The sequence below is a fragment of the Benincasa hispida genome, chromosome 7 (assembly GCF_027475165.1).
Source record: "Benincasa hispida cultivar pf3 chromosome 7, pf3_genome.v1.1, whole genome shotgun sequence".
NCBI lineage: Eukaryota > Viridiplantae > Streptophyta > Magnoliopsida > Cucurbitales > Cucurbitaceae > Benincasa > Benincasa hispida.
The window spans coordinates 25,349,630-25,376,368 of NC_143484.1; the positions used below are offsets into that span (position 1 = coordinate 25,349,630).

The 26,739-nt window shown below is 36.3% G+C and overlaps 1 protein-coding gene across 1 annotated transcript; it reads right to left on the reverse strand.

Moving 5' to 3' along the window:
• Positions 1–1,014: 1,014 nt before the first annotated feature.
• On the reverse strand, positions 1,015–21,322 carry LOC120082228 (ENTH/ANTH/VHS superfamily protein). Its single transcript, XM_039037505.2, has 15 exons — positions 20,976–21,322; positions 20,782–20,851; positions 20,592–20,689; positions 19,848–19,986; positions 19,612–19,739; positions 10,097–10,189; positions 9,903–9,953; positions 3,267–3,332; positions 3,111–3,176; positions 2,896–2,976; positions 2,718–2,798; positions 2,228–2,404; positions 2,063–2,141; positions 1,856–1,980; positions 1,015–1,701 (listed from the first exon to the last, which is right to left on the reverse strand). The coding sequence occupies exons 1-15, from the start codon at positions 21,063–21,065 to the stop codon at positions 1,348–1,350; spliced, it is 1,698 nt and encodes a 565-aa protein (XP_038893433.1). The 5' UTR covers positions 21,066–21,322; the 3' UTR covers positions 1,015–1,347.
• Between the last annotated feature and the right edge of the window lie 5,417 nt (positions 21,323–26,739).

Consider the following 26,739-nt stretch of genomic DNA (forward strand, 5'->3'; position numbering starts at 1 on the left):
CCAGCTCTTCGACACGCTCCTCTATGTGGGCAACAGAGCCCGATGAGCTATCGCCTCGTTCAAAGCTGTCGGACCGTGCTGTTTTGGTCTCGAGGGTCTCTACCCTCATCATCAATTCTCTGACGGGTAATCTGTCTAGGCGGCCTACTACCGCATCAATTCCATCGGCTTTCTCAACAACTTCTTGTAGCCGAGTCTCTAGGAAACGGACATTATCTGGGACCTCTCTCAAGTAGATCATTTGCTCCTCCATCTCTACCAATCTGTCCACATGGGACTTGTTCAGGTTCTTCGTCGCCGACATGATCACTGACCTTCCCTCTGTAAGCCAATCTGGCTCTGATACCAACTGTCACAATCGCTCTTTCAGAAGCTTCTCTTAGCGATTGTACGGCACTTGTTCCCGCTCACGAACACGTCAGCCAACTCAAATACGGACTGCCGGTGGCACACCGAGTGCCTCTCGCAACCTCCACCCCCGTTTTAGGGAAAACGATTTTAGAAAACGGGTTTGGAGAAAAGGTTTTCGTAAGAAGTTTTTGTGAGTATGAATAAAGAAAGAAAGATTGTAGTAGACTAGAAAGCAATAAGCAACAACAACAGCTTTATAGAGTACTACTCTGGATATGAGGAAGTGATGGTTAGTCTTATCCCCGTATAGTGCATTCTGAACAAAAAGCCAACTGGCTCCCTTGCATATGCAAAAGGGCGAGTGGTCACTTATAATGAAAATGTAAAGAAAGCAAGCTAACTAAGCCAATACAATACAAGATATGAAAGTATGCTAGAAGGGGGTTGGATCGGGCATGCGGCCATGGGCAACAGGCCCTGGACAAGCATGACCGTGACACATAACATATCGAGGTAAGCCTAAATTACAGTTCGATTTTTCCTACTTTCATCGCTAACATTGGGATCGCTCTTTGTCGATTTTTTGTCCATGGACAAGGATTGTAGCACATATGAAATATCAACAAAATGTACAAATGCAGAACAATGGGAGGATCAGAAACATGATGAATCGATGAATTATATACGTATGCATAAAAATTATATATGGCCGAGTTCTATGAGAAATGCACTCGAAATCAGCAGAATATAGGACGAGAGTTCCAAGTATTCCACAGCTAACTTGAAATGGTCATGAATTTCATTTACTACTTATTACACCCTTTCACTATTCACTCTCACTCGAAGTTTCAACCAAAACAAATGTCGCACGCCCCAAACCAGCCAACCGTTCTTTCCAGCTCGTCCAACAAAAACCGACCCTTTACATCCCGTCAAATATGATGAAATCGAATCTGTTGACTAAATTACACGTTGGAAAACGGTACCACAAGCGATCTACAGGAGGCCTGTGCTTCCGAACGGGTTGCTTGCAGGCGGTGGTACAGTATGTTGGTTAGGGGCAGGGAATGCTCCAAAACCTGCATCACCAAAAGGATTTGTTGGGTCCATTGTAAAGGGCTGCTGTTGCTGTGGGAAGGTAGGTTGGAATGGACCAAAAGGATTGGCCTGCTGCTGAGCTAGTGGTGCCATTTGAACCGATGGAGGTGGCGCGATGGTGTTTGAATATGCAAACGGATCTTGCACCTCAAATGGATTCGGTGCGGGCTTACCGTACACGGGCTGTAGAGAAGCTCTATATGCACCTTCATCATATAAACTATCAAGAGTGAGTGTGTCCAATCCACCAGCCTGGTTCATCATAGAATGCGAAAAAGTTATCAATTTGATTGAAGAACATATCACCAATGTTTATCTACACAACAATTACATTCCTATTTAAACTGGCCCGAACATTCACAGATAATGAAATGGTTCGAAATTCAAAATCGCAATAAGGACCTACCAGTTGTCTCTCATTAGCTGATGAAAGGTTTGTACTTGGAGTGCTGACCAAGGCTAGCTCCCAACCAGTCGGATCGAAATCATTTGCCTGTGTACCATTGGAATGAAAAGTGGGTGCCGCTGTATCTGGTATACAGTTTGATATCATTAACACAAGTTAAGAAAATTTCCCAATTAACCAAACTAGAAAGAAAGACTTGGAATTTACCACCAGAAGGAACTATGGCTAAAGCCAAAGCATTTCTCTCCTCAATTGCGGATACTTCCGTGGTATCAAGACTCAATCCCTGAAAATCGACCAGGCAAAAATTGTAACTATTTATCGTGTTTTGAAGGAGGGTGAGGGGGATTATCAAATTAGTGTTATATGTACCAATAAATCTCCAGTCTCTGAGTGGCTTTCAGGAGCAGGAGCCGGTGCTGGTGGCGGTGGTGGAGCCGTTTCAACAGGAGTAATAGAAAGATCATCTGAAGGAGAAGCCTCTGGCTCATTGGTGGGTAAGTTTTGATCCTCGGAAAGAGATTCTTCTGGCTTGTAGGTAAGTTGCAGCTGTTCAGAATGAGAAAATATAATTTATTTTAACGAGAATTAGAACGGCAAAAGCCTCATCAAAACAACCCAAGGGTCATGGGGATAAGGCATCCCCTGCCCAATGGAAGGATTACAAAAACACCTTCCAATCGAGGTTAATAGAAGCTAAGGAGTAATTACAAAAAGCCCTAGGCCGAGCACATTGTCATCATTGTCAAACAAAATTCCTGATTTAAACATTCTCAAACAGAAAATTCCTGAAATACACAAATAATATCCTCTGAAGTACAACCCAATTTTTGGTACAAAAGGTTATCGAGAATATACTGACCAGCGGTTCATTCGGTACTGTAACCATTCGTGGTGCCTCCCTAATATACTCTTCCATCGTATTAAGAAATGACTGTGGAGGCTGGAAGTGTTGTCATGAAGTAGGAAAGCATAAGTTCACACATTAGCTTTAATCGATAAGAAGCAAAAATTGCTATATTACATATTACCATCATTACCTCTCTTAAAACAGGAAACTGGAAATTCCGAGCAAGTTCTAACCCTTTGCAAATATCATAGAAATCTGATAGGCTTCCTGCCTGCAGCAATGTAAAGGCAAGACAAACATAAATAAGGTTGAGAAACATTTGGAGGAGGAAAAAGTTGATAGACAACAAGAAATCATTGTGAAAGATAACTATCATTTTCAGAAACAAAAATGAGCTTAAAGTACCTGTTGGCCAGCTCTTTTATAGATATCAAGGGCTTTGATAGCCTCATGTCTCGGCATCTCGAAAAACTGCAGGAAACAAAACAAAATTAGTCTCACCAATGCACTGTATGAAACTGTGTCTGAAAGTCTTGCTTATGTAAGATACTTATTACTTACCTTGTCAACGAGATTTATAATTCCATCATTAATAGCACAATAGATTTTAAAGCTCTCTTTCAATACCTGAAAATGGCATGTCACGGTATTAGCAAGACTGGAAAGCTTTATTACGTGAAAAGTATCCTTTGAGAACAGAAAAAAGATAAGAACAGATACTACACTTTATCTTAGCCAAAAGACCGATAGACAGAGAAAAGAAATCTTTCGAACTCCTCGCGTAACGAAGGATACATACATACAAGAACAAAAAAAATGGCCTTTGCCTATAATAGTGCAGTATCCTGGTCCTTACATATGAAAGCATGGAGAAAGAGAGTGTAACCGATGAAATAACAAAAGCAAAGATATCCAAGTTTGTTTTTTTACCGTGTGAATAAAACAACCCCCCTCCCCCTAATGAATTTGTTCATTAGCAAACTGCACTTGTTGCTAATCCAAGCCTCAAATAAGCTAGAATTAACCCTTTTTTTGTGGAAATTTTAATTTATTCAATGGAAAAACTTTTTCATTGTCAATAACACGAGATTTGTGATGCTGCTGGTTACTTGTTATTTAACAAATATTTTACCTCACAACAACAAATCATTTTGTTCATGAGTTTAGAAAGAATTGAAAAAAAAAAGGAAAAACTACTTTTTTAGTCCTAGAGTTTTTAGGAATAGGTGCATTTGGTCCCTATAGTTTCAATTTGGCCATTTTAGTCCCTCGCTTTTGAAAAATAGGTTTAAAGGTCCCTCATCCCATTTTCTTCCCAATTTTTTTTTAAAATTATTTTAAACACATATTTAAATTAAAAGTTAAAAAAAAATAGCTCTCTCTCTCAATCTCAATCTCCTCTCCTCTCTCCTCTCTCCTCTCTCCTCTCTCCTTTCTCTCTCCTCCACTCCTTCCACCATTCTTTACGGTGACTATGTAGCAGCAGCTGTGTTTCCCCAATTTTTCTTTAAGTCTCAAATTGGTTTCAAGCCTTCTTTTCCTTCTTCTTTAGATGAGAATGTCCACGGCAGGTTGGTCATTTTTGCTTCCTTTTTCAACTGGGTTTCCACCTTGTTCTTTTTATAAAGGTGACGATGTGGACCGACGACCCATAGGAGCACTTGGGTCTTGTAAATGACGGCAATCAACGGTGAGAGAGACACCGATTGGGATTTCGTTAACTCCCAACTAAATTGTTGGTTTTTAGTGAATAATTTGCTTTTTGGTTCATAAACAGCCGGTGAGGTTGTTGAAGGTGAGATGTGGCATATGGGTAGAAATTTGTGGGTGAAATTTAGAAGTATTCAACAAAACAGTATATATGCTGAGAGAGGTGAAGATGGCAAAGAGGATTTAACTATTAAGTACAAATTAGAACTTTTAGAGAGAACAAAAAGGGAGAAAATAGGGTAAAGGACCATGGAGGGTGGGGAGGAGAGAGAGGAGAGGGGATTGGGATTGAGAGAGAGAAAAATATTTTTTATTTTTAATTTAAAATAATTTTAAAAAATACTTAATTAGGAAGAAAATATGAAGAGAAAATATGAAGAGGGATCTTTTTGAAAATGAGGGACTAAAATGGCCAAATTGAAACTATAGGGACCGAATGCACCTATTCCTAAAAATTCAGGGACTAACAAGGTAGTTTTCCCAAAAAAAAAAAAATATCATACAGAGTGATGTTGAGGCGACCCCAGGTGCATGCCTCAGGCAAGAGGCGAGGCAACTTGGGGTCTTCTCACCTCTGTGTAAGTCAGGGCGAGCGCCTGATTGAAGGCGCTCGCCTGACTGCACTTTTGTGTGCCTGTTGGCGCCTTTGTCATAGACAAGGGCGCACGCCCAATAAATATACAACTTTAATTTTTTTTCTTTTTCTTTTTTTTTTTTTGGTTGAAAAGAAAAATACTCAAGAGAGACGAAATCTAATCCCTAAACTCATGAAAGGGCCAATGAAATGCCATGCAAAGAATGTCAATTTGATTGTCAATCTCATCCTAGACAGTCGGTGGTTTTACATGCATTTTCAATTGAATTCTTCATCTTCTTCCAAATTCTACAGCTTTTTTTCTTCCTTGCTTTCTTTTTCAATTCTTCTTCTTCTCATGTTCTTCTTCTGACATGATCGGGAGCTTCTGATTTTTTTTCCCTCAGTAGACTGTCTTCTTCTTCATTTGACTGCATATTCAGTTGAAAATGCATGTAAAACCACCGACTTTAATTTTTTTCTTTTTCTTTTTTTTTTTTTTTTGTTGAAAAGAAAAATACTCAAGAAGACGAGAAATCTCAATGACGAAATCTGCATATTCCATGTTTTAAAATACTCATCTAATCCCTAAACTCATGAAAGGGCCAATGAAATGCCATGCAAAGAATGTCAATTTGATTGTCAATCTCATCCTAGACAGTCGGTGGTTTTACATGCATTTTCAATTGAATTCTTCATCTTCTTCCAAATTCTACAGCTTTTTTTCTTCCTTGCTTTCTTTTTCAATTCTTCTTCTCATGTTCTTCTGACATGATCGGGAGCTTTTGATTTTTTTTCCCTCAGTAGACTGTCTTCTTCTTCATTTGACTGCATATTCAGTTGATTTGTTTCAGTCTTTCTTCTTCAGCTTCTTTCTTCTTCGACTTCATGCTGAGCTGTTGGTTCTTCCATGAGTTGGGTTTTTAATGAAATGTTTAACTTTTATAATCATTTTTCAGAGGTTCTTTAATTGAATCTTCAATTTAAACCATTAAAATGTAAAATCATAATTATATTATTCTTTAATGTTTTGTATAATAAATTTGAAACAGTTAATATTTTTATATTTTAATTTCTTTCAGTTAGTGGAGGGCAGATTATAATTTCTTCTTTTATTGTTTTCTATTTCTTTTTTCGTTGAAACCACTTAGATGATTCTGATTTCATTTTCTGGTGAGATTTTTTTTTTATATATATACTACTATTATTATTATATTATATATTCAGATTTATTGAGGTGAGGTGTGATATTTTGATGTTTTTACCACTTCGTATTAACCATTTAGTATTAATCTTGCAAGGCTTTGATGTGACTATACATAAAAATCTATGCCATCTATAAATATATTTATATTATATTATTTATTTATTGCGCCTCGCTTCACTCAGGCGACGTCTTTTTGTCGCCTCTTGCCTGGAGACAATCAAGGGACTTGTCACTTTGAGGTGTGCCTTGCACTTTGAAAACACTGATCATACATGATACAACTTCACCCAGAGCAGTTCAGGTACCTCTATTTAATACCATACACTCCAAAACAGAGTCCACAAAACTAGATTACACAGTACATATCCTCTCTCCTCACGCAAACACCTTTAAATCCCCTACAACAAGCACCTCACCACAAACTTTCTAACTAACAATATTCTCTTAGGCCTACAAGACCACAACAACACACTCGCGAACCAACACAGCAGAACGTGCCAGTCCCTCATCCTCCGACCGGCCAACACTAATTATAATTCTCTCTCTTCCCAGTGTGTACAAAACTGAGTGACTTGGGGTCTATCAACGTCCTCAACAGCCTCGTTTCCAATTAGGATTGAATCTAATACTTGTCTTCCTTTAATAAACGTAATTAGGTTACAAGATATTGTAGACCAGAACACATGTTTCAGCCTTGTTTACCAACACTTTGCATACCACACGTAGACACACTAGTAAAGAGATCAATTGACCAGTGGTCTCTTACTCTTGTGACCCTTCTTTCTTCTGAATTAACCATATGAACTTCGACATTATGCAGTAATTAACGTGTCCCTCCAATTTTGGAACATTTCAACAAATTATGGTTTAAGACAATAGCCACGTAACTTGTCTGATCTGGAGCCTTATGCTACCTAGTCTCTTCATTGCAGCTAATACATCTTACTCAGACAACCTTCCTAGCGAAGTCCAAATCATTGGGCGTGGGTCACCAATGACCTCCATTCTAGGAAACAGGCGACCATCATATCCAGAATATAGAATTTAACAAATTTTGACTAACTCAATGTCTCAGTGGTACTCTATCTTCTAGAAAACTGACTCCCTCATCAGAAACCAAAACTATAACTACTTTCCATTTTCCAGGATTATTCAACAACTGAAGTTCCATATTCACATTTTGATCTGAGATTTAGCACACGATGTTTCCCTTGGGCTCTCCCTGCTAAAGGTGATATGCATGTAGTTTTTTTTTTTTTTTAATAGAAACAACTGCTTTCATTGAGAAAGAATGAAAGAATACAAGGGTGTACAAAGAACAAGCCCACAAAAACCCCACAAAAGAAAGGGTTTCCCACTAGTGCTATGCATATAGTGTTTATGTGTCCCAACATCCAAATTGTGGCTCTACATTTAAAGGCTTGCCTCTTCCTCACACCGCAACTTTGAACAGGATTTGTTGGGGAACCATAAATAATATTGAATGTCTTCAAAGAGAGTTTGCTAAGTCAATTTGTGATGAAGATATTTAACTGACGCTAGAGCCATGCTCAAAAGATCATTGAAGGATAAGTAGCTAAGCTGAAGAGTGCTTCTGACCATGACCCCATCCCTGTGCTTCCAACCATGAAACTTCGGACGGTAGTTCCCATCTCCAATCCGTCCTTACTCCTTAAAATGCTTGGGGAAATACTCCTTAAAAGAGACTTTCATGATGATTGGGGAAGGATTTTGGAGATATTCCCAAACCAACAGATACAATATTTGCCCATGATCCTTTTCACCGGACAAAATGTTACTTGAATGTCCTTCCAGAGAATTAGCAGAACTTTTAATTAAAAATAGAGGTCGGATGAGTTTTGGTCCAGTTATATTAAAAGCTGAGAAGTGGGACACCACCACTCATAGAATAAAATGTTGTGCCTTCCTACCGAGGATGGATTAGAATTTGAAATATTCCACTGCATTTATGGCACTTGAAGTTCTTTAAAGCTATTGGTGTGGTGACCGCTTGGGAGGTTTTGTGGACTATGCAGAAAGCAACTCATAGCTTATTGGTTGTGTAGATGTGGGAATCAAAATCAGAAACAATTATTGTGGCTTTACCCCAGTGAAAATCAACCAGATCGATGGAGAGAATGTTTATACGGTGCAGGTTGTGACTCATCAAGATGGCAATAGGTTGATTATAGGGTCGCCAGAATCCATGGAAGCTTCTCGGCGAAACAGTTAATGCTTTTCACAAGGGAACTTTGAATCCTAAATTTAGCCTAGCAGAAAAATGGAAAACAGAAGATAGAGCCCACTGTCCAGAGATCCCATATTTGAAAAGTCTTCTTTGAGGAAAAAGAGGCGGACACATCTTTGAATAATTGCAGCAGTCATTTAAATTTATCCTGCCTCAAAAACGGATTTGATACAGTGGAAGAATTGGAGCCTAAAAACATCTCCAAGTCCACGAATGAAGCCCAAAATATGGACGGCCAAAAGCCCATACAGGAAGACGTAGCCCAAGGTAAAAGGAGTCCTGTCTATCAAATCGAAAAAACAAAAGGAGTCTTCCTTGCTAAGGAAAACTGGGTTATATCCTTTCTCCAAAAAAGGAACGGTACAACACAAATAAAAGGGTAGGCCCAAGTCATGTTGAGGCCCCATCGAACTCAATTGTAGAAATGGACATTGGCTCAGACATCTCCCTCTCAAGCCCAGATAGGACTATGAATCAATCTTTTGAAATTAGTACTCGAGAAGACAAGAGTCCAGAAGATTTTCGAGAATTTTTTCAGGATGGAGACAACGTAATATTTGAGACGAATGCGGGACATGAAGATCGACAGGGAGTCCTCGATGGACCTATAGAGGAAGAGAACCTGCTGGCACTTGTTGTAAACCCCCAAGCCCAAGCATTAAGAAAAAGAAAATCAACGTCCCATAAGGTTTCACAGTTAGCAAAGAAGTGGTGTTAACGTTAAACAACCTATGTATCAGACTTTTGATAGGAAAATCCTCCAAAAAAATGTACTATGGCTCGAGAAAAGAGGCCGGGGGGGTGTCTCTACCCCGGACCCTTAGGTTGTCTCTGTTTTGTGGTCAATGAATTTTTGTCAACTTTTAAAAAAATAAAAAGAAAAGAAAAGGGCACATGATCAAGTTAAATATTACAGCTTCAACAAAGGGTGCCTAAAATAAGTTAACCTTTTTCCAGATGGTACCACATGAAGGGCCCTCAATACAAAAACATCCCTCTAAGGGTGCCTAAAATAAGTTAACCTTTTTCCAAGATGGTACCACATGAAGGGCCCTCAATACGAAAACATCCCCAAGGCATGTCTCTTTCTTATAACCTTGAATTTCCATCCACTGGGGCCCTGCATTATTTCTTATCCAATGAACATAAAATGGACTGGTAAAGGGAAGAAAGTCTTCTTTCTAATTAAGTTTAAGCATGGGAAATATGTAATTTTCGGTCCTCCCCCCCTCCAAATATTATGCCCAGAATTCAAAATAGCATGAGTAGAATTTTTTTTAACAGAAACAGAAACCCCTTTACTAAGCCTACCCAAGAAGCTAAAACAAAGAGAATATTGTTGCTACAATAATAATGATGACAACGTTAACATTAATAATATTCTATGCTAAAATAAAAATTAAAAGCAGTACCATGGAACTGTGAATAACAAATATAAACAGAAAAAAGTCAGCATACCAGTGCCAAGGCGTACTGTATAACATAATTCCCAATAGCGGCTCCTTCTGGCTGTAATTTCAACATCAAGTCATTTTCATGCTTAAAGAAGGTCACAGCAAAAGAATTATAAAAAAATAAAGCCACATTCTAAAAAGGAAAGTTTATTTAAGTATCAAGTGAGAGTGGAAGGTCCGTAAGTGTCAGAAAGATACCTTGCAGCCAATAAGACGATACAACAGCTGTTGCAAAGCAGGCAAATGTTCCAACAGTTCTTCACTGTCCAGTTCCCTGGTTCTGCTGTATCCCTGCCAATGAAAGAAACCATGATTAATGAATCTCAATCATCTAACTGGGGACACTCATTAAACACTCCAAAACACACAGTTTAGTTTGTATTCTTTTTCTCCAACCCTCAGATGCAATCAGGTCATGCAGTGGACATGTCCAAGCATATTTAGAACAGAAAGTGAAGAAAACAGAAAATTAGAACAATTGTTTTCTTCGGTTAAAAAAATAAATATTGTTACACAATGAACTAAGAAATACAACAAAAAAATACAAATATGTAGAAACTACATCAAAAAATCCTATGGTTCCTTCCCTTCCAAATTCTGCAAACATTAGTCAATGGTAAAAAGATAAGATAACCATAACAAGCTCCTCTTGTCACGAAAAGGGGAAAGGGAGAGCAACTCCTTGAGTCAAGGATCTACAAGTTCTCCACCAAGCCAACTTGAAGGAGAAGGACACAAAAAAGTTACTCCACGACGATCTGCTAAACTGACAGGACCAGAAGAGATGCTTTGGCTCCTCGGCTGCCCCCTACAAAGAATGCAACACTAGGACCCAATCACCTTAGGCACGAATGTAAGAATGAGATCCAGCGTCTTAACCTTATTGATCCAATTGATGACATCTTTTCAACCTCTTATATCCCTTTTTCTTTAATCAAAAGTTTTTCAGGGAGTTCACAAATAAAGACTACTTTCTTCGGTGGAAAAAAGAAATGTATAGGAAATGCAAGATGGCAGAAGTTGTCAGATTGTGAGACTTTAGGCTACATTTGGTATTAACTCTGACAACATTAAAAATGGTCATAGAAATATCTTAAATTCCTTTTGTGTTAGGTAAAGATGATTGTGAATGAATCCATAATTGCTTTTCTGAAACATAAGTTCATTCACACACTTTATAAATTTGCTCCCTAATAGTTTTCAAAAGTAAATTCCCATAGAATGGGATATAACTGCTTAACAAATTTTCAATTTAATCCTTTAAGAAGTTAATATTGAATTTTTTTATATAGAATAAATGAAAGAATACAGGGACATAGTAAAAAATCAAGACCACAAAAAACCCACTAAAGAAAGGGTTAAGTAAAATGTCAGCTAAAGTGCAATTACAAAAAAAGTCTTTCAAGCTCAAGCCCAAAGAGAAACATGAAACCTCACCACGGGCCAAATATCACTAAGGTCACTCTTCACACCTCTAAAAACTCTATTATTTCTCACCCTAAAGATCCCATGACAAAGCACACACTTTGTTCTTTTAACGAAAAAGCCACCTTCATTGAGAAAAAAACATGAAAAATACAAGGGCGACAGAAACCAGCCCTCAAAAAGGAGAACCCTCCACAAAAAGGGGCTCCAACAATGCAAAATAACACCTAAAGAATAATTACAAAAAGCCTTCAAAATCAAGGCCCACAAAGAAACATAATAACACACAAGAGACCAAATCTCACAAGGGTCCCTCTCCATACCTCTAAAAACCCTATTGTCCCACTCACTCCACACCACCCACAAGATAGCACACGCCCCGGCAAACCAAAGAAAACAACCTTTCTCCCCCTAGAGGGGTTGAGAGGGGACTTCTTGAGCAACACGCCCACATCTTTCTGACGAGCCCCCAAAACATCAAACGTATGAATCAAAGAGTCCCAAACCAAACTAGAAAACTCACACCGACCGAGAAGACGGCTAAGGTCTTCCTCTGCCTTCCAACAGCGAATGCAACAAAAGGGACCACAAGCGAGGGTAACTTCCTCTTAAGCCGATTCATTGTATTAGCACGACCATGTAAGACTTGCCAATTAAAAAACTCACTTTCCTCAAAATCTTAATCCTCCATAGAACGGAAAAGACAGACAATCCTAAGGGAGAAGAATCAATCAACTTACCAAAGAAAGAATTACAAGAGAATCCCTCCCAAAGGATTCAGATTCCAGAACCCCACATCTCTTCTCCCACACCTAAAAGGGTGACCCTCAAGTAAGGAACGAAGATCAACCACCTCTGTCGTTTCCCTATTGGAAAGAGCACGACGAAACACGAAAGAGAAGGAATAGGAGCTCCCAAACCACACATGGAAATCAAAAACAAAATGATTTTTGAGATTGGACAATTGATACAAATGAGGGAACAGGGAACAAAATGGTTTTTGAGATCAAACAAATGACAAAGCACACACACTAGCACACCATAAATAACAGTTTTTTCACTAAAAGGCAGATGGAGGAACTCCTAAATCAAATCTCTAACAACCTTTTGACGAGCAAGCCCAAAACCAAACTCCTGAAAAACAGATCCACGCTGACTTTCCAAACTTGCGACTCGAAAAAAGTGATCCAAGTCTTCCTCGCACTTTTGACAAAGAATACAACAAACTCGACTCACTAATGAAGGCATCTTTCTCGATAATCGAGCTATAGTGTTCACACGACTGAGTAGAACTTGCTATGCATAAAACTTGACTTTCTTAAAAATCTTATGTTAGGCCTCCCATTATATTTCAATATTAACGTAAGTGTAGGAAGAGAATGGGGAATGTACATAGTGAAGATAGTGGGGACCATAGAGTTAAAGGTGAGAGAGGAGAGTTCTATTGGAAGGAGGGAAGTATGAGGGAGTTAGTTTTTGGCTAAGTCTCCCTCTTAAGAGGTTAAGGGAGTTGTATCTTGCCCAAGGCAAGTTTTCCTTCAACTAAATAATACATTGTCTATCGATTGTCGAACGACAAATTATGGTGCAATAATGGGCACTAGAGCTATTGTTAAAGGTGAGGGAGTTTGTGCTTCTGTAGAAATGAAGGTCGGGGAGTTGTTGATTGTGGACAGTCTCCTTCCTCTTGAGTTGGGAGGAGTTGATATGATTTTGGGAATGCAATGGCTCCATGCCTTAGGAGTGGCTGAGATTGATTTGTAGATGTTGACAATGAAAATTACATAAGGAGCTCAAATCATTGTGTTGAAAGGGGTTCTAGTATGACCAAAGTTAGAGTAAGCTTACAGAAGATGAAGAAGATGTGGGAAGGTTGAGCAAATATGCTCATTTCATAGGCTTAAAGCATCTATTTATAGCTAAGCCAGTGGTTTAGGTTTTCATCAAGGAGATAGACCGTCTTCGTGGCTATCCTAAGTCAATTGTACCTGATAATGATAAGATGCTCTTAAGACATCTTTGGCGGGAGTTGTTTCAGGTGGCTGGTACACAATTGCATAGAAATTCAGCATATCATCCACAAACCAACGGTCAAATAGAAGTGGTTAATGAATGTGTTGAGACATATTTGAGGTGTTTTTGTAGTGAACGGTCGAAACAATGGCATTCATAGCTACAATGGGCGGAGTATTGGTACAATACAACATACCGTATTTCTATTGGAGTAACTCCATTCCAAGCGGTGTATGGATGTTTGCCACCAACATTTGTGTCATATGGAGATCATCAGACTCCAAATTCCACTAAGGATCAGCAGCTTCAAGATCGAGACGTGGTGTTACTTTACTTGAAAGACATATTGAAAGAATATTTAAGAGTCGTGCAAGAACGTATGAAGAAATTTGCTGATAAGAAGAGAAGAGAGGTGGAGTTTAATGCTGGTGATTGGGTTTCCTTGAAGTTGCATCCAAATAGGCAAATGTATTTGCTGAGAAAAAGAAATGAAAAGATGTCACTTAAGTACTTTGACCCTTATTAGATTGTGGCTCGAGTTGGTTTGTTAGCAAATAAACTGTTGTTACTCGAGGGCACAACTATCCACCCTATGTTTCATGTGACATAGCTTAAGCTGCATTGGGCCAACATCGAGTGGTTCAGTCATCAGGCCCCTAATTTGTCTAAGTTGTTTGAATGGATAGTTGAACCTATGTAGGTGTTTGGGTGTAGGAAGAATCCTACCACTAGAGCTTGGGATGTCCCCATCACCTGGAAACGGCTATCGGAGCATGAAGCAACTTAGGAGATTATAGATGGCTTCAAGCAACAATTTCCATATTTTCACCTTAAGGTCAAGGTGGTTTTAGAAGCGGAGGGTAATGTTAGGCCTCCCATTATATCTCAGTATCAACATAAAGGCAAGAAAGGAATGAGAAATGTAAATAGTGGAGGCAGTGGCGACCACAATAAGTTAGAGGTGAGAGAGGAGAGTTATAGTGTAGGGATAGAAGTATGAGGGAGTTAGTTTTTGGCTGAGTATCTATCTCGAGAGAGAAAAGGCAAAGGGGACCTGACCATCTTGAGAGGTTAAGGGAGTTGCATCTAGCCCAAGGCAAGTTTACCTTTGATTGAATAATGCATTAACTATCGATACCTTGCATCTTAATCCTCCACAAAGCATCAAAGACCGACTCATTGATGGGGGAGGGATCCAACAAGTACCGAAAGAACTCACAAGAGAAACACCTGCTTCATTGAGAGGAAAAAATGGTAAAATACAAGGGCGAAAAAAAAAAACCAGCCCTCAAAACCCCTCCAGGGAAGGGGTTTCCAACTAATTAATAACCTACCTGGAGGATAATTACAAAAAATCTTCAAGATTGAAGCCCAAACAGAAACATAGAACCTCACCAAAGACCAAATATCACCAAGGTCTCCACACCCCTAAACACTTTGTAATTCCTCTTCCCCCATATATCCCACAAAATAACACATAACCCAGTTAACAAAAGAAGCTAACCTTTCTCTTTGAAAGGCGAATGGAGAAGGAAATCTTTTGTAACTATAGTCAATCTTGATTTTATTGATTGGACGGCTCTTTTTGAAATTCTTGGGTAGGAGATACTCTTTCTCCATCCCTTAGGCTGTTCTTTGTGATTCTTACAAGCTCTCATCTCTTATCAATAATATATATATATATTAAAAAAAAAAAAAAAAACTGGGCAGATAGAACTTTTACACCAAAGGGCTTTGATCAGAATCTTTATTTGCATATTGAATGAGAAACTAAGGAGTAAAATTCATTGTAGGGGCAACTACCAAGATGATAATCTATTCCCTTTCTTTTCCACCGTTGTTTTCAATTATTTCAGTTGCCTTAGGGAGAAGTTGCCTGTGTTGGTCTGCTTGAAGGTTATGTGCTTGGTAGAAATAACGTGATTCCTACCTTCAGCTCACTAATGACACTCTTTTATTCTCGACCTTAGAAGCTAAAATCAGGAAGTTGTTATGTGTCGTCAAAGCTTTTGAGTTTGCTTCCAGTCTGAAGAGATTGGCCTTTCCAAATCCCTGGTCGCAAGCATTGATACCAATGATGGCATGTCAGGATTTAAGAAGGCTAATATTGAGTTTAATTTGTATTTTTTTAAAAAAAAAAAAAAATGGGCAATGAAAAGAATATAACCCTAGTTGGCCAAAATTTGGGGGGTGTGATATTGCATCTCTGCTTTTGGTTTATATTCAGTTCTTGGGTGGTAACCCTAGACCCCTTAAAAACACAATAATAATTGAGCAGGTGGAGCAAAAAATTGATCGAGGACGCATGATTTTACCCAATGATGCATGGACACAACACAACATGACACGTACACAAAGACACATTACTTCCCACAAATCTAGAACACGGACATGACATGACACAGTTATTTAAATTTAGATTTGTGTAAATATTGTGCTTTTATATGCAAAGGAAATATGCTTTAAAAAAAACAATAATTAATGTCTTTCACTCTCAAATTGTATTCTTTTTGTCCTAGCATTATTTATGTTCAATATTTAGAAGTAAATATATACATAAAAATTTGAACACTTTTAGTTCATGTGCCATATAATAGTTTTTCATATGTTTGTGTGATGGTTGATACGCGTTTATTATGGTTAATGATATATGTGTACCACGCTTAATAAATGTTCAAGATGTGCCCAATAACTATTTGACTAATGTCAAATTTGATCAACTGGTGGTTAACACATGTCTACTGTGCTAACAATTGTCGGTCCAACACAGACATATGGCCTAAAATAAAGTGTTTTTGCTTTGTACAGTATATATAGAAAATCACTTCTTATTTCATTATTACTTGCAAGCCTACATACCTATTCTTTTCTTTATTTTTCTTGCCCCACAAGCAATTTCAAAGCAAATGGATAAGCTCACTGAAACCTTCTCTAAGAAAGGGCACAAGACCAAGGTCACCTCCACATATGAAAGACAAAAGAGAAATTTTTCGTTGTTCATAAATGATTTCTGAATATGTTGTAAAATTTAAACAATATGTAGGAGTTCATTTCTAGAAAAATACGAACTTAATTCATTGAAAGCATTCCTCATAATGTCACTTCCTAAGAGTCACAAGCTCCTGAAAGCAAAATATCATTCTCTGAATCTTGTGATCCTTGTACAAGGCCTGGTGTCAAAAGTAATACTAATACCCTTTTTTGGAAATTCTATTCAGCAATCCATGAAAGTGTTTTTGGCAAAAAAAAAAAACGCTCATGGCCTAAAAAATTATTACTAGGACATCGGTTTCAAAGGTGACAAATTCAACTTTTGGTTCTTCTTGATGGGATTGATTTTATTACATCGGGAAGACACTCTAGAATTTGTCTCTGGGGGTAGTCTACTACCTTCACAACTGAATCCTTCTTCAACCATCTACCTCCCGAGATCCAACAATTACTCCAACTTTTGCCATCAATTTTGAAAATTCTTCTTTATTTTTATTTTTATTATTGTTATTATTTATTTTTGTTATGGATAACCAAACTTTTGTCGAGAAAAAAATGAAAGAATACAAGGACATAAAAAATAGCACACAAAAGAAAGAAGCAATCTAAAGAAAGGACCCCCGATCAAACCTAATAAGAGCTAATATATCGCTTCAAGGTCTCTCAAGCCCTCTTCTAAAGACTCCAGTATTCCTCATTCCCCAAATATCCCATAAAACAGCATACCCAGCCAGTCATGAAAACCTCCCTTTCTCGCAAAAAGAAGGAAGTCATCAATCACCCCCTTTGTCTAGTCAGTTCAAGCCAAACTCCTCAAAGAAGAAACTCCAAACAGCATGCTCAAAGGTCCTCATCCGTCTGCCTACAAAAACTGCAGCACAATAATCCAATCAAATTGCACAACAGTCTCGAAACTCGTTGGCCACCCATCCATGAAGGACCTACCATACAAAAAACTCGACCTACTATGGGATTTTCACCTTCCACAATGAGGCAAAGACACCATTCGAGGGAGAAGGATTTTCCAAATAGTGAAAGAAAGATTTGCAGGAGAAATCATTTGAAGGACATGTGCTCCAAAAACGAACACCCCTTCTCCCCTAATTACTACAGAACTCCCTAATCATCAAATGAGAGAAGGGCAATAACATCTAATATTTCCCTATCAAACAAAGAATGCCGAAACCAAGTGGTTCCTCATCGAGGATGAATGATACAGACGAGGGAAACAAACGCAAAAGGATTCATGGCATCCCTCCCATCACCCACCAAACACTCTAAAAACTACCAAAGACTGCAAAAACTGAGAAAAAAAAAAGATGGAAATACACGAGCCATTTAATCAGGAGCGCACTTTTACGCTTAAAATATGTAGATTCTTCTTTTTCTTTTCTTTTCTTTTCTTTTTTTTTTTTTTTTTTTTTTTTTTTTTTTTTTTTTTTTTTTTTTTTTTTTTTTTTTTTTGTAGAATCCAAAAGAGAAACCTTGGTTCCTACGTCAATTCAAATTGGTAGTGTATGAGCAGTGATGAACTATCTTTTCCCATATTCTTTTTTATTAAAAAGAAACAAAACTTTTCATTTTTTTTATAACTTATAAGAAATATTTTACTAAAGAAGTAAAAAGAGACTAATGCTCAAAAGATACAAAATCCACAAAGGAGTGAATAAAGAGTAAGTTGAAAAGGAAAATAAAGGCATTCCAATTAATATATATATCATATGATGAAAAATTAGCATAAGATCTAGAAAGAGAGCACCAAGGAAAAGCTTGTAAGCGAGCCAATTCAAACTAATCATCCCAAGGAAGGTGCTTGCCTTCAAAAAAAGTGTGGTCCTTTCCATCCGCAATTCAGATAAATTAGATTTGACTGCACTAATCCATAATAAATTTGGTTTTTTTCCTCCAAAATTGGACCAACTAACAGCTGATGAATGTTCTCTCTCTATGTATTAGACAAAAACCACTTGAGATTAAAGATTGAAAGCAACTTGAACCAACAATGTATCGAATAAGAGCATCCAAAGACGATATGGAACAGATAATCTCCATCCGTTTGGCATAAAGGACAAATCGATGGAAGAATGGAGACATGAGACATCCTTTTTTTGGTTATTTTGTAGAACTTCAGAAGTATTATGAGAACCATTGTGAATGATCCGCAACAAAATATTAATCCATTTCAGACTGAGATTTCCAACTTGCATTGAACAAAACCGGCTGTCAAGTAGAAGCAGAAGCTAATTCCCGTGATAAGGATTTAACCAACAAGGATCCAGATGATTCTGAAGTCCATAACCTTGAATCATCAAATGAATTAATCTTAAAGGTATCTAGAATACCCAACACAGATTGTAAAGCCAATATCTGATCATTTTTCAATAATTTACGAAAGACCAAAACCAAGAGATAATATTTGAATCCCAAAAATCCATAGCCAAACCATTGGAGATGAAGAGAGCAAATAATTGGAGAAAACAATGCATCAAAGAATTATCACCAAGACACCAACCCATCTATCCTGCTGAAAGAATATGTAATTACCTCTAGCAAGTTTAAAAGTTGAGAAGGATTCAACCTTTTTCCAAATCTTGGAAATACTATACCAAGGGGTTCTAAGGCTTGTAACATGTCATCTTAGCATATGCCATTCAAAAGGAGATTTTCCGTGAATACTCATAGCCACCTTTCTTCAAAAGGAATTTGGTTCATGAATAAAGCACCAATCCACTGATCTTTTCCTATATTCTATGCCTACATTTCCAAAATTATGGGATAACTTATAAATCTTTTCAATCGCTAGCTCCCTCACCATTTTAAATCTAATAATGGAGCAAGGTTTATGAGTTCACCACTTCAAGAGATGGAAGAAAACCTTGTGGAAAGAAATTTTCAGGGTCGGGCGGAGCCAGGGAGGAAGCTTTAGGGTTATTCCATTTTTTATAAGAAGTTATTCCAAAATTAGGATGTACAGTAAGAAATCTATAATTATATTGTTTGTCCCAATAGCAAAAAAAGTATATGCATCTTTCAGACTATATATATAAATAAATGTTATATCTCACTCAAACACGTACCATGCAAGGAGGCCAGATGAATTAACAAAATTCTTCTATACAATAGGATGTACAATAAGAAATCTATAATCATATTGTTTGTCCCGATAGAAAAAAAGTATATGCATCTGTCAGACTATATATATATATAAATAAATGTTATAACTCACTCAAACATGTACCATGCAAGGAGGCCAGATGAATTAACAAAATTCTTCTATACAATACCTTCTCCTGACCTTGGGCAGGTCTTGGCAGGCGTTCAGATTCAATGTCATACTTCACTATCCTGAAACATTCGAGACGCTCCTCTAAAAACAATGCATATGTACGTACCCATGCAGAGCAATCCCAAGCTATTATAAAAATTTGTTTATCAGCCATCTATTATTATTGATTTATTGACTACACTATTAGAGTATCATTTGAATGAAAAGAAGAGAAGAGGATCGAAAAATTTTTACCAATTGGACTTGAATCATCCTTAAAATTAGACAGTTGAAGAATTCGGGCTCTTTGTGTAAAATTCAAAAGTTCTTCCCTGAATGTTGGATCGCCCTCCCTCAATGTCCTATGTATGACTATCAATGATTTCAAAGCTACCTGTAAAACATGAAGAAACTTATACAGTGAATGGAAAGAGAAATCAAGTCAAAAGAATCAATAGATGATGGAAACAAGTATGTAATGGGAAAATTGTAAAATATATCTAGATAAAATCTTAGGAAAATAAGTCAGCTGGTAAGCATTGTACTCTCACATTCATTCCACCGATAATCATAGATAATTTGATGTCATACTTGCCAAAATAACCCTGAGATACAGACATTATGTTTAAAGGACATGCTTGGACATGCTTCATTATCAGTGAATACATGAAATCCTACTAAAAAAAATACGAAAGAAAAACTAAACTAATAATATGATCGAACCTAAAGCTTACAGTGAAAATAAAAATTACCAGAAGCACTGCCAAATTTACAGAAATGGAAATGTCCTTTCAAATGGTAAATTAAGAATCAGTAAAATAAATTTGCATATCGCAGTACCACTTATGGACTATCACACTGAAACACAATTGCAGATAATGAACTTAACAAAATCCAATGCAGATAAATTTAGGCATTAAAGAAAAACCACATGCAGATAAAGGAACCCACAAAATTTCTTACGTAAAAGATATCATCAAAAAAAAAAAAAAAAGGTACCGTCCAATTCCGAGTCTTGGACAAGCGACGAGCAAGGGCATGAATGCAATAAGCAACATCAGCACGAGGTCTAATTGCAGACGTAGCAATCAAAATTTCTGAAACAACAACAACAGAAAAATCAAACCAACAATGCAAATTTCGATTGATGTTAACAACAAAATGGATCTGGGAAACAGCTATCACTCACTCCTGAGGTGTCTCTCCTTAGGCGGGCACTCAACATGGTTAGTAGCTTTGACTATTGCTACATCCAAATCCTAAATTCAAACAAGAATCCCGCAGAATAAGATAACACCCTCAAAAACAACGCAGAAATCGGATCAAACCCCGATCGACAAAATCAATAACAATATAAAAATAAAGGAATCAATCCAAGAATACCGCGTAATCGCTGTTGACATGGGCAAGGCCGACTTTGGTAGAATCCTTGAGAGCGCCATAGGCTTTCCTCCATGTCTGAAGCGTAGCCATATTCTTGTAACACTCTCCCTAGATCTCTTCTCTCTCTCTCTGAAACACAACAGTGCTACGTGTTTCTCAGGGCTGAATTCTCTGATTCCGTGATTCTCTCGCTGTGATCCAACGAAGAACAAGAGGAATTCTTCGGCGGAGAGGAAGATCGAATGGAGAAGCCCTTTACTTTTTTTTTCTTTTTTTTCTTTTTTTTTTAAAGAATTTTAATCTGATTTTTGAAGAAAAGAGATTCCAATTTTTTTCTGACCTATGTTGGGGATGGCGTGGATGGCCCCATGGTTCGGTATATCTTACGTGTCATCATCATTATTTTTTATTTTTTATTTTTTATTTTTAGGATTGGATTTAATTGTTTTTTTATAAGTTCGTTTTTTTTAATGATATTTGCTTTTATGGGCAATTCAATATTTTTTTGGTGTATATATATATTTTGACAGTCATCTATTTTGGTTTATATAAAATGGTACTCCCTTGACTATGCTGTTTAAACTATGAATATTATATCAAAACTTTGGTTTGAAGGTCAAATCTTCTGGCCCTTCTGTTTTATGTGACTTTTTATCCTTAAAAATGTCACTGGTATGTTTCACGTCACGTTTAGTAATCATTTTATTTTATTTTTTTTAATTAAGTCTATATATACTACTTTTACCTCTAAATTATATATTTTAATTTTAATTTATTTTTTCATTTTTTTCTAAATTATAGAATTTTACATTTTTACTCTAAAGTTTTCGATGGTAATTTTTCGATTAATATAAAGTGATTATGATGTATAATCTTTTAAATCAATTCTAATGATAACAAAAAAAATAGTCAAACTAATTTAATTATAGTTCATTTAAATTAATTAATACAAAGTCAATCCAAATAATCAAAATTGAGTATTAGTGAGAACTTAGAGTTAAAATGGTAAAATCTTGAAACTATTTTGCACAAACATTTCATATTATGCTAGACCAGATCTTAAAAGAACATTAACACGGTAGGTTATTAAGATCTTTATCAAAAGAGTCTATACAGAGACTTGCCCTTTGTCCCTTTGTCAAATAATCTTCCCTGCCATGCCATTTCAGCCACATTCATAACTCCACAATCTATATAGTGGGGTGAGTATATGGAACACTTAGTAAGTAGTTCTCTTGTGAGTAGTGTCTAAATGCACAAATGCATGCATACATGACATGAAAATCAATGTGTCTACCCAATTATAATGTCATCATATCTTAAGGTTAGACGACGATATTGTTTCAAGTCCAAGATTCACAATCCAGATTCGACATTAATCGACCCTAGCACAAAACATCCTTCTGCATTCCCTGTGATGTATGTCCTTGATTCAACATCCACATTCAGTCTTAAATAGTCCCGACATTCTTCTGCATCTCCTATGATTTGGACGTACCTTCATATTCTCCTTATAAAAAAACTCATCCAAACATAATCATGAGCACCCAACTTGAGTCTAGCTAAATCGTAGCATCAAAGTATCAATGCAATAATACAATCAATACTACCATAAGTTTAGAGAAAAACTAATTACATCTTTGATTGCTCTAACTTCTCTTTATGCTTGGCTTGAAAATGCTTTAAGAAGATTTCGGTGAAGAGCTTATGGAAAGAAAAGTTGGGAGATCTCTTCGTTTGTTCACTAAAAAGACCCTTATGTTCTATTTATAGAACTTAATCCATCACTATAGCATTTCTTGTGGATTTTTCTTTCCTCTCCAATTTTCTAGGTTTTTCTTTATTTTCCTATTTCTCTCAATTTTCTAAATTTTTCCTTCTTTTATTTCTTTCAATCTTTCTAAATTTTTCTCTCCTTCTCTTCCTCTCAAAATTTCTAGATTTTTTTTTTCATTTTATTTTTCTCTCCATTTTCTAGAGTTCTCTTATTTTCTTTGTGCTTCTATAAAAAAAAATTCAAATGTTACAAGCCACCAGGGATGTTAGTAATTCAAACATCACAAGTAAGACCATGTGTAATAGAATTATAATTTCGAGAACAAAAAGAAAAACTAAGAATAAGGAATCGCTGAAAGAAAACTCGAATACCATCAACAAAAACTTAGACTTTGGTCTTTAAGAGGTCTTGACCTTCATGTAATTCCAAAGATCATTGAGTCTGAAAGAATAAACCCCTTGGTTTCTCAACTACAAGAGTACAATAAGAGAAATGACATCGACAAACTTAGAGACGTCCATGAGATAAGGCAAGGATAGGGTTGGCTTCCCCATTTCGTCCTTACCATCCATTTCATTCCCCATTACTATGAAATTCACCATTTACTTTTATGAGGATTGAGATAGAGCTTTTTTGCAAGAAATTCCTGGAGTTGGGTTTCTCGTGGAGAATTATTCCCTGCTTAACCTTTTGTGGAAAAAATCAATGAAATGATTTTTTGAAAAAAAAAATGCAATTGAATAGTTAGTTTCCACTATGAAACCATTTAAATGGATAATTCCCCACAAAAAATTCATAAGCCTCTTAAATGAAATGAAATAAAATATCATATCAAGTTATTTAATTGGGGAAGCTACAAATTTAGCGATCAACCCCAAAATTTTATTTCACATTTAGTGGAGGCCCATATTAAAGGCCCAACTTGGATCAAATAGATTTTATATTGAAAACCTTCAGCAGTCGATTGATTGTGTATAGAGATGTTCACAGGGCAAGATGGGGAGGGGGAAGCCCGTCCCCGCCTCCTAGGCCTATTCCATTCTCCATCCCCATAAATTTTTCCACGAGGAACAGGGTGGGGATTTCGCAAGGATCGGGTTCCCCGTGGGGAAAATTTTTCTGTCATCATTTTTTCTAACAATTTTTTTCAATTAAATATATATTTTTAAAAATTCATTAAACATATCCAATACAACTTTCATTTAAATAAAATATTATCAATTTTGGTAACAAAAATAATAATGCACATTCAATTTAAAAAATATAATTAAAATGCTAAATTCTCATAATTTTTATAAATTAAAATTCAACAATTAGAACATTCTATCTTAAATATTACAACATCTAAGAAATTAAAGTAATAAAGTCTTAAACTTAAATAATTAAAACCTCCATAATTATCCTAACAAAATCTACAATATATATATATATATATTATAAATTTATAATTTATATACAAAAGTCAGGATGAGGTCAGGAAACGGGGCGGGATCGGGGTCGAGGAATATATTCCTCGTCTCCGGCCCCAAATTGCAAACAGAAAAAAAAAAAAAAATTCCCCACTCCCTCCCCCATTCCCCATGTATTTGGGGATTCTCTGCCCTATTCCCCGTATATTCAGGGATTCCCCGCCTCATTCAAGGCGGGTCCCTGCGGGCCCCAACCCCATGAGTTTTTTGGACATATCTAATTGTGTATCACACATGAAAGTGACGACAGAGAGAGAATTTGATAGAAAATTTAGAAAAGAAAATCACGCGTGTAGTAGCATTTTTAGCCTTTCGGTGGTCGATTTATGGTCCGATCGAGCTAAATTTTGATGATGTGTTTGTGACATGAAGTAATTGATCTAGATGGTGGAGATTTCTTTTGGAGCTACCTATAGTCATATTACAGTGGATAGTTGGTTTTCACTTCAAATGAGACCTTTCTAATTTATTTTCTTTATTGTTGTTGTTTATTGCTGAGATTATTAATCTTGATATTTATTGTGCACATCTCTAGTTGTGACTAAGCAAAACTCGTTGTAACCCATTATTGGTTATAGTAGAGATTTTTTTTTTTACTTCAGTTCGTGGTTTTTACTCCTCGTATTGAGGATATTTTTCTACATCAAAATTGTTTGTGTCACTTTCTTGATGATTATCATTGTTTCTAGTTTACTAATATCCTATTAGATTCATACAAGAGGGGATAATTGATCAAAAAAGATATGGTGTTTATTCTAACGTTTATAGTAGCCGTTCTTGTGGTAGATGAGAGAGTGATTGGTGGTTCGGATGGTTCAACATCGTAGAATGTCATTCTCATCAGGTAATCTCATTCTTGTCTATATAGGGATCAATAATAGGATGAGATGGAGGTGTGGAGTTGCTAAGGAGATGCTAGATTATCTTTGGTCTACTACTTTATCTCTTGGGGGTGTTTTGGGAACTAGTTGAGTTATGAAGTCGGAAGTTAATATGTTGGAGTTAGGAAGTCTATGCTTGAAATGCAAAGTTGTAAGATGAAATTTATCAATAAATGTGCAAAATAGATAAATAGACAAAGTTGAATTTTCTCAATAAATGTGCAAACTTCAATATTGTTTACTATTGAAGTTGAGTTGTTTAACACCATCCTATGAAATTGATGGACCAAACACCCCCTTGATCTTAACCTTACAATTCAACTTTCAAGTTTTGTGGAGACATGATGTAATTTTGGAGTAGAAAACCTTAAAACGAATTACATTCAACTTATGTTATCACATGGACAATTTGAAGGTGTGTTGATAGGTTTACAACCCAACTACCATCCTTGTGATAGGTGAGAGGTTGGTGGGTTGGGTGGTTCCAAGTTGTGGAATTTCTCTAAGAGGTGCTTGAAGGTGTATATATGAGTTGCTATAAGTTACCAATTCAATGTTTGGAGGCCCAATTTTGTATGTCACCGATATTTTATTCCAACATCCACCAACTTGCAATTAGCCCTTATCACCACTAATGCCCAACCTGCCACCACCTTCACCAGTGGCCAACTCTAGCCACCTTCGTGGCAGCTACCTTCACCAACTCCGATGTCCATTATTTTAAATTATAATTACATAGTATTTTATAGTTGTCAATTATAGTAATTTGACATTAATAAAAACACTTTTAGCATATAACAATCCAAACATACTTATATATAAAATCACTCTTGAGAGAGAGTTGTCAAATACATGATTGTTTTTTATTTTAAACAGTTTCTATCAGAAGAATTTAAATGGAAATGATTTTTGGAAAAATATTTTTTTCCAAATAAATCCAAATAGAAGTTTATATCGTGGCAAAAAGATAAATATGAACTGAAGTTTGGGAGACAGAAGAAAGTCGTCAAACATATCGATTAGATAGAGGATTTGGATTGACATTTACGTAATTTTGGACTTAACCATTTGTTGACCCATATCATATATAGTTTTTTCATCATATAACTGGACGAGAGAATGTGGTCATCTATTACATATTTTCCATGGCAACCATGTAACATGATCATTAATAGGGTAATTATATTACCGTTATCTTTTAAGGATAATCTATTTACAATATAAATCCAAATTTATTTTGTTTCAATGAATCTAATATAATTTTGTCCAACTTAACTAGAAATGTCACATGCATAAATTATAAAATGGTTGCTTATTTTTTTTAAAAAAAAAATGCATGATCTAGAAATAAACCATGAACCTCATTTCCCAAAACCCCGAACATAACATGTGTTTTTTCTATTAAAAAAACAAAAACAAAAAATGCAATCCATAATTTATTAAAAAAAAGATATATATAATTATTAAATAAAAAAGTTTCCAACAAAAATAATCACCATAAAAATAGATTATATATGTCAGGAAAACTGATAAGAAACTTCTAACATATGAACTCAACTCAACACCCAAATACGACTTTCTAACCTAGACAACACAACTTTACACCTCAAATACCGATATATGAACTCAACTCATCG